At 40.6% G+C, this 10,889-nt stretch overlaps 1 protein-coding gene across 1 annotated transcript; it reads left to right on the top strand.

Annotated features, from left to right (window-relative positions):
* Window positions 1–7,065, top strand: LOC306980955 (uncharacterized protein). Its single transcript, XM_079580503.1, has 3 exons — window positions 1–145; window positions 2,651–2,873; window positions 6,568–7,065. The coding sequence occupies exons 2-3, from the start codon at window positions 2,693–2,695 to the stop codon at window positions 6,645–6,647; spliced, it is 261 nt and encodes an 86-aa protein (XP_079436629.1). The 5' UTR covers window positions 1–145; window positions 2,651–2,692; the 3' UTR covers window positions 6,648–7,065.
* Window positions 7,066–10,889: the final 3,824 nt, after the last annotated feature.

Here is a 10,889-nt window from a genome sequence, read left to right as displayed (position 1 = left end):
GGGAGGACAACGAGACACGCAGGGGGGGGACAAAAACTGCTCACCGTGGAACCGTAGCCCCACTACACCTCACGAACAAGGACTCGGCGCTTTGTAAACAACCCCAGCGTGCGCCACGACGCGTTTGAACCGCACAAAAACCAAGGTAAGATCGCGTTTGGGAGCCTTTAACACGCGTAGCCGCCGCATCCCCGCGTTGTCGTATCTCAATCTGTTGGGAAATCATCTATTTTTAGACGCGTTTTAACCGAAGATATTGGGAGGCATTTTTACGCACGCCGCCGTAGCTTGACTCGAATCGACACCAAAAAAAAAAAACTTGATAATAAACCGATCAGGGGCCGTGTTCGTGGTCACACACCGGCTTCTGAGAGGTCCTTTGTCGGGAATTGAACGGTGTGTTTGTGGTGAAAAGTGACGAAAGTGGTTTGGAAATGCGTAATGCAGCATTATTTGGTGGTAGCTAAGCGTGCATAACAGAAGTGTGCGTGTAAACAACGAAGAAGAGGCGAGGCGAAGGCGGAAGCGAGCGAGAGACGGGGCGCGGAGTTCGGGGTATTCGTGAGAAATGTGTTTGTGTCACGAAAGGCTCGTGTTTTACGGTGTTTAATCCAGGTTTAGTCGTGTCTGTGCGCGTGTGTGTGTGTGTGTGTGTGTGTGTGTGTGTGTGTGTGTGTGTGTGTTTCGTTGTTGACTGGAACTGCGGAAGTGAAGGTGGAGGCGCTGCCGCTGTTCAAACGCCGTGCAGTGCTGACCTCTTGTGGCGGCGCAGGAGAAGTGCAGGTAGTAGTAGTAGTAGTAGGGTGAATATGGGTAGAGATGTCTATTTTACACCAGTGCACAGGGGCGGACTGGCCATGTGTCCGTTCTGGGAGAGCACAGAGGGGCCACTGGCTCTAGGGCCTCTCAGTTTTCTCCTTAACCTCTAATCTTACGCCTTAACCGAGCTTTGCCCCAATCTAAAAGCTCAAAAGAAAAGAAAAAACGAGGATGAACACGGGACAAAAATGTGCCGTAAAAGCAACAAAAAATGTGACAAAAGCGTGGCATAAACATGACAAAAAACAACAAAAACATGACAAAAAAACAGCAACAAACCAATGAAAAAAGCAACAAAAAAGTGATAAAACACAATGACAAAGCCACAAAAGTAATGAAAAAACAACAAAATCACTCTTGTAGGTCTTAGCTTTCAAATGAGGCGTTACACCGTTGCTCTCCAGTTCAGGAGCTTTTACATTTGGGTAATGTCAATATGTATTTGTGCTGTGTGCATTTACGCTCATTTGGGCCACACTGGTCAGAGTCCAGGGCTGTTTGTAAGTCCCAGTCCGCCCCTGCCAGTGCAGGATAAAAAGTCAAATATTTGAATATATCGAGGTGCTATTGGTAAAGTGGGACACTATTACAATGGTAATTTTTGTATACAAAATCATTAACGTTATTGTAGCAACTACGTTTATGAATATGTGAAGAGGTTATGAATAATAATAACCATTCTAATGGTTATTATAACTGCAGTGTGAGACACAGGGCCATGATGGACATGTGTCTGATGTGCAGCCTGTGTTGTTGGTGCAGAAGGAGTTTTCAGACATGTTCCAGTGTGGAATATCTAACCAAGAGCTTTGGTATAAACTAAACACAAGTGTGACAGAACAATGGATGAACGATGCTGTAAAGCGCCTTTTATAAGATTTGTTTTTCTTTATAAGTGAGGAATAATATGAAGGACATTCCAAAAACACATGTTAATCTTTCAACTCAGGACACCTTTCATTGGTGAAGTAGGAGCAAACGTGTTTTTGAGATTTGAAAAGAAACATATATATATAACCTATATTTTAAAAATCTACAATTAAAGCACTTAAAAACTTCAAAGAAGTTAATGCTGAAATGTTGCTAAGTGGCGATCAACAGTTCACAGTAACCATTCGTGTCTTATCCTGCACATTCTAATGACTGGGTGTGATTGTGTTTTTAGTAATAAAATATGACACATACAAAATGATTATTATTACAGTTGAATGTCCCACTTTACCCATCGTCCCATATTCACCCTCCCTCTAGAGCAGTGGCTCCCAACGTTAGTCATCTGCAATTTTAGACCTTTTTCATTTTACTTAGAGATAATTTAATTGGATATTCCTCTGGTTTAGGTTTAGGTTTCAAAAATGACTAAATGAGAATAAAAAGAAGGCTAACATGGAACAAAAGTAGGAAATGTACAGCTACAACAGAACTTTCATGCACCCGCCCCCCCCTCACTTCCATGTTTATAAGCACAGGGAGAAAAGTAGAGCTTTACTGTCGCTGTCATGCTAATAACTGCTCGTCTGCTGCAGGGCCGGGCACCGTTAAACAATTTTATTAAAGCAGGTACAGAGAAACAAATATGATATCTTTAGAAGTTTCCCTCCTCTCACTCAGAGATTGGATGTGTTTTTGCTTTCAAGCCGATGCTAAATTCTTGCAGGAAGCAGTATGTCGTGTTAAGCGGTTAAGTACCGGTACAGAAAAAAAAAACTGTACCGAGCCCTAGTCACTGCTGGTAAATACAAATTCTTTCTATAAGCGGCATAGTTTTTTTCACAAATGTGCCACCAAATACCACTTCTGTTCTTTGACAGATCTGTGTTTTCTTTTTTAGCGTTCCGTCCAGCGAAGCAGGAAGAAGACGGCAGTGACCGACATGTATGGGTCTTCAGGGATCCCCGAGCTCATCCCCCCCAGCGGGCCCCCGCGGCAGCCCGGCCCCGCGGGACAGTTCAACCCCGGGCACCCACAGGTCAACGGCCACGCGGGCGGGGCCAACCCGCAGAGGCTCGGGCAGAGGGCGCCCAAGCTGGGCCAGATCGGGCGCTCCAAGAAAGGTGAAGGATCGGCTTCATGTTTTCATATTGAAATAGGCAAAAGATGCAAGTGTCATCCAGCAACAGAACATCTCTCAAGTTTCCGTCTGAGCCCCTCAATGGCAAAACTGCAAACAGATTGATACATTTTGTCTCTCCGGGATTTCACAGGCATTTATTGTGATTGTTGTGGGGCTAAAATGCCTGATTTCATGTGACATTTTCTCAAAAGTTGACGCTGAAAATCAAGACTTTATCAGAGTAAACATTATTTCGTGCTATTGTGTGTCTGAATATAGAACGCGAATTATGAAGTCCGAGGACAAAATTGGCATATCTGGCGGTCCGCCCTGTTCACGTCTGAACTCTGTCTCGCTGTAAACTCCGGCTGAGATGAGCTTCTAATGAACTCAAGTGAACGACTGTGATCTGCAGGAGGCAACTGGAGGAATAGAGCACTTGCTAAAGTGCAAGTGCAAGTTAACATGGTGGGGGGGGCTTGAGCACCCAGATCCTGGAGCTCTGTTGTCGGTTGTTTGTGCCCCATAGGGTCTCCCAGGGCAAACAGGACAAAGAGCGGTTCAGAAGCCCCTTATGAGAGACCAACAGGCCCGGTTTGAATCGTGAGCCCGTCCTCCCGTGGACCCCCCACCTGCAGGAGGCGCCATAAGGGGCTGGTGCAATGTGATTTGTGACGACCCGGCAACGGACAAGTGGAAGAGGATGGATGGATGGCTGTCAAGTGTCCTCTTTTGGCCGGGAAACTGCCATATTTTACCCCTCTGTCCCGCCGTCCTCCCGTATTAGTATTATCTGTAAATCCCCCATATTATAACATGATAATGATAATAAAAGAGAAATGCCGCCTGCAGTGGTCTGGGTGGACGTTGTCGCAAGGTTGCATCGCTGTCTAGTGTCCCGATTTGGCTGGAAAATGACCGTATTTGACCCCATCTTGGAGCTCCGTTGTGGTGATGGGCCCTGAGGAGGAGCAGCTCAGGTGTTTAAGGCACTTTTTGAGTAGGAAGTTTCAGTTACACCTCAACAATACCAATATAAGCAACTCACCTGTACATTATACAAATATAATACAAATGAAATATACTGTGAGGACATTCAACACTTTTTTTTTTTTTTTCGTTTGTTGGTCAGGGCTAGCAGAGAAGGTCCTGCTGGCCCTGACGGTGCACCTCTGAAGTTAACTAAAGTAAAATTCCCATATTGTGACAACTTCAAATCGACTGCAATGTAAACTTGAAAATGGCAGTTTTTTTTTTTTTTTTTTTTTTTTATTTTTTTTTTATTTTTATTTTTTTTTTTAATTAAATATATAACTTTATTCAATACATTTACAAAGTATGTAAACATATAAGGAAAAAAAAACAACAGAGAAAAGAAAAAGAGAAAGAAAAAGAAAAAGAGAAAAGTACTAAATATCCCGCGCCCAAACCGTTTACACCTTGTGTATAAAGCATTTTTACAAAGCTATATAGAAGACATATATACAAAGGGTCTCAAGTAGTTTCTACCACACGCAACAATATTTACAGATGATAATGTCAATATTAATATTAGTAAGTACAATTCCATTCACATAAAAGAAAAAAGGAATTCTACGTACATTCAATTAACACTCAAGATAAATTCATGTAATGGATCCCATGTTTCAAGATAATCGGATTCCTGATTGTATAATCTAAAAGCCGTTTTTTCCACTGATATCGTCTCCATAGCATGCGCGTACCAGTCGTAATGAGTCGGACAGTCATTGTCTATCCATTTTTTTAAAATTATTCTTTTGGTTATAATGCATAATGATAGAAATGCATTCTTTTTCGTTGATGAAGCATTACTAAATTGATGTAGGTCTCCAAGGATGCAAGTTTGCGGAGTCATTGGAATATCAATATGTAGATATGACATGGCTTCATTTGTTGTTTTTGTCCACAACTCCTTTATCATTGGGCATTCCCACAAAAGATGAACCAAGGTTCCCTCAGCTGCCTGACATTTTATACATAAATTAGTATCTACAGCACCCATTTTAAACAATTGGGAAGGTGTATAATACAGCCTGTTCAAGATTTTAAATTGACTCAGCTTATTTTTGCTGCATCTAAAAGGTCGCCTGGCATTCTTCCAGATGTCATTCCATGATAAATCGTCCTCCTGAATGTTTAGATCATTGGTCCATTTCCTAATACACATATCGTTTGCATTTTTAGTATGATGTTCATTTAAGATTCTATATATTTTTTTAACTGTTTTCTTAGTTTCATCTTGATTGAAAAGTGCATCTTCCAATTGATGGGTGCCATAAGTCATGTTTTCAAAAGATACACAATTTTTTACTGCAAATTTTAAAGATATGTAATTTAAGAAGTTATTTTTGGAGACATTATATTGATCAACTAGAGTAGTAAATGTTTTAAAGGAACTCTCATGAATAATATCTTGAAGCTGAGTAATGCCTATGTCTTTCCAAGTAGCCCATTTTATAATCTTTTTATTGATTGTGAAATTAGAATTATACCAAAGAGGCTGATTCACAGATGTAGCTGATTTGATTCCAAGTATTTTTTGACATGACTTTAAAATATTAAAGGTGGCTTCAATAGGGCTTTGTTTTAATTCATGTGGTAATTTTTTTATGTAATATAGGCTTTCCACTTCAATATCAAATTCCATTAGTAGGTTTTTTTCTATTTTGACCCAGTCTTTATCTGCAGTGTGATGGAACAACTGGCTTGCTTGTTCACATCCAAAGGAGAGAAAGTAATGTTGGAAGTTTGGCAGCTGTAATCCTCCTTTGGATTGCAAGTTAGACAATCTTAGATAAGAACATCTAGCAGCTTTCCCACGCCATATAAAATTTGAGATTATTGTATGCAATTTCTTAAACCATGTTTTATTAATTGTAACGGGCAACATTTTCAATATGTAGTTAACTACTGGAAGTATACTCATTTTAATTATATTCACTCGACCCCAGAGCGATATCTGGAGATGTGACCAGCGCTCCAGTTTAGATTCTATCTTATTCCTTAGGTGTTTAAGATTTATATCTCTGCTTAGGTACAGATTTGATGTGATATGTAAACCTAAATATGTTATTGCTGTTTCTTTCCATTTAATTCTGGAGTTTTGAATCAGCGATTTCCTACAATGTTTATTTAATGGTAATATTTCGCATTTTTCCCAATTAACTTTGTATCCTGATAAGCCCCCATATTGATTGATGGCCTCATTAATACATTCTAAAGAAGAGTCCACATGAGACAGGTATACAATTATATCATCACAATACAGTGATAATTTATTGTACTGACGTCCAACTGTTATGCCATGAATGTTACTTTCACTTCTTATTTTTGCTGCTAATGGTTCAATGACCAGATTGAATAATAGCCCAGAGGCAGGACAACCCTGTTTTGTTCCTCTTCTTAAAGTAAATGTTTCTGAGATCAGGTTATTTGTCTTGACTGAAGCTATAGGCTTTGTGTAGAGCATTTTAATCCACTGTATAAAATTAATGCCAAATCCAAACTTGTGCAATGTACAGAACAAAAATGACCAATTTATACGGTCAAAAGCCTTCTCTGCATCAATGGTACAGACGGTACAAATGGCAGTTTTATTTGTTGAAATAATAGTTTCCATTTTGCAGTGTGGAGATACTGATTCTAAACTGTCTCTCTCTCCCGTCCCCCTTTAGTGGACTTAGAAGACGAAGACATCGACGACCTCATGAACAACAACGGCCAGTGTCCCGTGTCCCTGTCGCCCCTGTCCTAAGGCCCGCCCCCCCCTGACAAGTGCCAAACCACACCTCCCTCCACACTGGGACGCCAAAATCTCTCTCTGTCTCTCTCTCTCCCTCATCAAGTGTCTTACTGAAGATGCCTCGGTCTCCACGACGACGACGATGAACCCCGCCTGTACATAATAGTGTCGGATACGACCCCCCCCACCCCCCACCAGCTGGGACTGTGAATGATTGCCGGTTTGTACCTCGGGTTGGACTTTACGGACTTTGGGGAGGATGCGGTGGAAGTCTTAGAACAAAAGGGCTAACGTTGCGCTGGAGTGAATGATTAGATGGCGGTTGGCGCGGCTCCGTTTGTAGCGACGGTTATTTATTTACGGGAACAGGGTCAGGTACGCGGGGAAGGAAAGGGGAGGGTCTAGAACGAAAAAACACTCTTGTGGACTCGAACGTTTGGAGTCGTTTTAACGTATAACATCGATTTTTATTTGTATCTTTTCAGTTTTGCTGTTCCGTTTATCATCATCCATCTTCGCAGCGAATCGAAGCTTTTAAACATAGGTGACATTTGACCTCGTAGGCGGGGGGGGCAAACACCGACCGCCCCCCCCCCCCCCCCGGACTTTGATGAATGTAAAACGACGCTAAGCCCAAACACAGAAGGCTCACGACGCATGAATTAAAGCCTTAAAAGTCATTCAAAGGCATCGAATCAAACTGGCATCAGAGGAAGAAGCCACAACATCAACATTTCCTCTCACTCTTTACAAATCACACACAATGTAAATGCCAAGACCTTTTTTGCGATTTGTGGCATTAAAAGTGTAGTATTTAGGCATGCTGCTACCTGTGGAATGCCTGAGCGTTTCTCCATGAATTCTCGATTCCTTGATGCCACCAGCCCCCCCCCCTTTTCGCTCTCCTGATCAAACCGATTGTTTCGTGAAAAAACGAGCGTCATTCACAAAACCTTTCTTTCGATAAACGCATGCAAGAAGTGGGTGCTTTCGTAAACTCTACCTTTCGAATCTTCATCCGGTACTTTGCCCCAGTACTGACCTAATGATCGCACGTTTCCACCACTGACACTACTGCACAAGCGTATTTATACTACTGAAGAGAAACCAGTGGGAAACGACGTCCACCACATCCGAGAGCACACTTCTTCGTCCCTAACCCTCCTCCTCCTCCTCCTCCTCCTCCATTTGACGGTTGTGCAATGACTTTCTCTCCTCATCGATGCAAACGCTGCTGTGAATCACTAGCATTTTTTTCTTCGAAATACGAATTATTTATTAGAAACTACTGTTATCGTTAGCGTTCTGTTGTAATTATTATGTTTTGTTTTTTGTTTGTTTTTTGGATCTTCTGGATGTTCTTTTTTCGGTGCACTTTTGTGGGCATGCCTGTTTATAACGTGCCGTGACGGAGTTCTTCTTCTATGCATGAAGTATGGGTCGCGCAATCTCCAAAAAAACAGGAACTGGTGTGTCATTGGACAAAGGGCTAATGCTTGTGAAAGTCCTACCTGCCTTTCAGTTTTGTTTTATTAATCATTTAAGTTGTATAATGCGTAGAGATTTTCCCCCCCGATTCGTGAGCACATTAACGCTGCAGAAGAAAAACACGAAGAAAAAAAATCCAATCTGGAAGAGTTGAGATAACTTGAATTGAGTGGTTTTGAATTGTTCTCTTTTTATATATATATATATATTTGGATGAATCGAAGTGTTTCTATTGAAGGAATTGTTCTTACTTTTGTTTTCAGTTTCATCGATTTCTGCGATCCTATTGTCCTTTTCCGAATTCGAACTCAAAGTCCAATTTGAAAAGGAACTCTCCTCAAAAACATGCACTGTTTAAGTGCATATGACAGGTTTAAATGCTTTTCATGCTCAACATCTGTTTTATTTCACAGTTTTGGCTCTAACCGCTTTAAAAACACCACTTTCACCAACTGAAATGCTGTATGTCATTGTGAAGCTCAGAACCTGGAGGATTCGAGCTAGCAACAGCATGCTAAAGCTAGCAGAAGCATGCTAATGCTAACGGCAGCTAATCAAGGCTGGGACAGAAACTATGATAAAAATAACTAAAACAGCCTAAAAAACTGCTGGAGTGGCCAAGTGTTCAGCTCCTGAAACGCTGTTAAAGAATAACCGATATTTAAGGGGGCGTGGCTTCGCCGAGGGGGGAAATAGAATCTTTTGGGAAACACAGTTTTCCACTCTTTTTAGTCATTTTCTGGTGGAATATAAGCTTCTTCATCACATACAAATAAAGTCAAGTGTAAATCTGTTCAGCAGAAGTGAATAAACGACAATCGTAGCGAGCGCTAGCTAGCCGTTAGCATTAGCACGATGCTAACGTAAAGCATCCTGTTTGCATTCTCCGTTATTTATGTATTTATGGGCTGTTGAACCACTTTGCCCCTCCCCCATGTCTTTGTATATTTATTTAGTAGAAACTATATTCATAATTCAGCATTTGTTAAAGTAGTTTTTGAATAATTACCGAAAGTTTAGATTATTAATTATGCAATTATTAACAATCTGCTGAGAGAAAATATCCATATGGGCCTGATTTAGACTTGACTTTATTTATGTGTGGTAAATAAGTTCATATTCCACCAGATAATGTGTGAAAAATTGTGTTTCCCGAAAGATTCTATTTTCCCCCTTGGCGAAGCCACGCCCCCTTCTATGACACGATACCGTCTGTGTCTATATCTATGTCACTTCCTGTCAATGTCCAATAAGGGAAAATGTCAAACTAAAGAAAGCTGGGGACATTTTTTGTCTAAAATCTTAAATATAATTGTGTTGATTATTTTTTAGAAACAAATAAGTCTAATGTGTCACATGCACTTTAATGGCCTCTGTTAGTTGGAAAAGATATTAAGATTGAGGGTGACCAGACTGTCCACATTAACCCCTGCCTTAACCGAGCACATCTCTCCAGTTCGGCTTTACTAAAACCATATCGACTGGAGCTTAGAGCCTATAGGCCAGTGTTTGAAAGCTAAGACCTTTTTCGTGATGTTGCGTTTTTGTCACTTTTTCATCCCTTTTTGTCGCCTGTTTTGTTGCATTTTGGCCCTCCTCTGATGCTTTGTTTTGCTGCGTTTTCATCCTCATTTATGACTTGTTTTTGTGCCTATTTTGATGCTTTTTTGTCGTCTGTTTTGTTGCTTTTTTGTTGCATTTTCATCCTCGTTTTCATGCGTTTTCATCCTCAGTTACATCTCTTTTTTGTCTCTTTTTTATGTTTTTTTTCCCCCAAGAAGCTTTTAGATTTGAGTAATGCCAAACTGGAGAAAATGTGCTCGGTTAAGGCCGGGGTTAAGAGTTTAAAAACTGGGTGACAATGGAAGTTTGTGGGGCGAGCCAACTTTTTTCCACCCATTTTGGGTGGCCAAACGTTTTGTTTTGTAACATTAAACAGGAATACACTTCTGAGTTAATGTATTGGTTCCGTCACCATAGAAACTTTGTGTTTGTGCTGGGGAAAACGGGGACACCTGGGATAGAGCTTATAGAAAAACTTGGACAAATCAATGGCTTGTGAGAAATCTACTGGGTCATGGGACAGTGGTCTCATAACCGGGACTGTCCTGGGCAAACTGGGACATCTGGTCGCCCTAAACTGAGATAATAAGATAAAAGGAAAAGGAAACAAAATGCACTGCTTGCTCTGTGATGCTAATGATGCTAACGTCCAATAATGTCTTATCGCTCAGAGGATTCCAGATGATGTTAACCAAAATATAAAAATCTGTCCACTTGACATCCTGTATTGCAGGGGTCGGCAACGTCAGGCCCCCAAGAGGATTCGGAAGAACTATTATTTCATAAATCAGAGACCAAATACGTGATAAAGTACTTTAAATACTGTCAATATTTTCCCAAACGAAAACTCACAAACTCGCCTACCCCAGCTGTATGGTCTTGAACCTTCATATGTCAAATTCTGTAATTTTTACAGTAGCCCATAAAGACTGACACTCATAAACTGAGCCATGTCTATGTTAAAAAAAAATATATATATTTTTGTTACAGGATGTTGAAAAGTATTATATGTACATATTCTTTTCTTTATTATTTGTAGTTTTAAAGGCCCTGTACCTGTTTTTTAGCTTTAGTAGTTGTAGTAGCAGAATTATGGGGCAAGACAACAGTTTTATTTCAAGTAAATTAAGATATTATTTTATATCTAGTTTAGAGTGCAGTGATTTCTTTGATCTTAATTTAAGTGTAAATATCTTGCCCCAT

The sequence above is a fragment of the Gobius niger genome, assembly GCF_951799975.1.
Source record: "Gobius niger genome assembly, chromosome: 21".
Taxonomy (NCBI): domain Eukaryota; kingdom Metazoa; phylum Chordata; class Actinopteri; order Gobiiformes; family Gobiidae; genus Gobius; species Gobius niger.
The sequence above is the reverse complement of the archived record's forward strand: the minus strand, read 5'-3'. Positions and strand labels throughout refer to the sequence as shown.

What these genes read in the sequence shown, in the direction of transcription:
- LOC306980955 (XM_079580503.1), top strand. Translation starts at nt 2,693, where the DNA reads ATGTATGGGTCTTCAGGGATCCCCGAGCTCATCCCCCCCAGCGGGCCC. An exon ending in GATCGGGCGCTCCAAGAAAG is followed by an intron (nt 2,874 to 6,567) that starts GTGAAGGATCGG and finishes GTCCCCCTTTAG; the next exon opens with TGGACTTAGAAGACGAAGAC.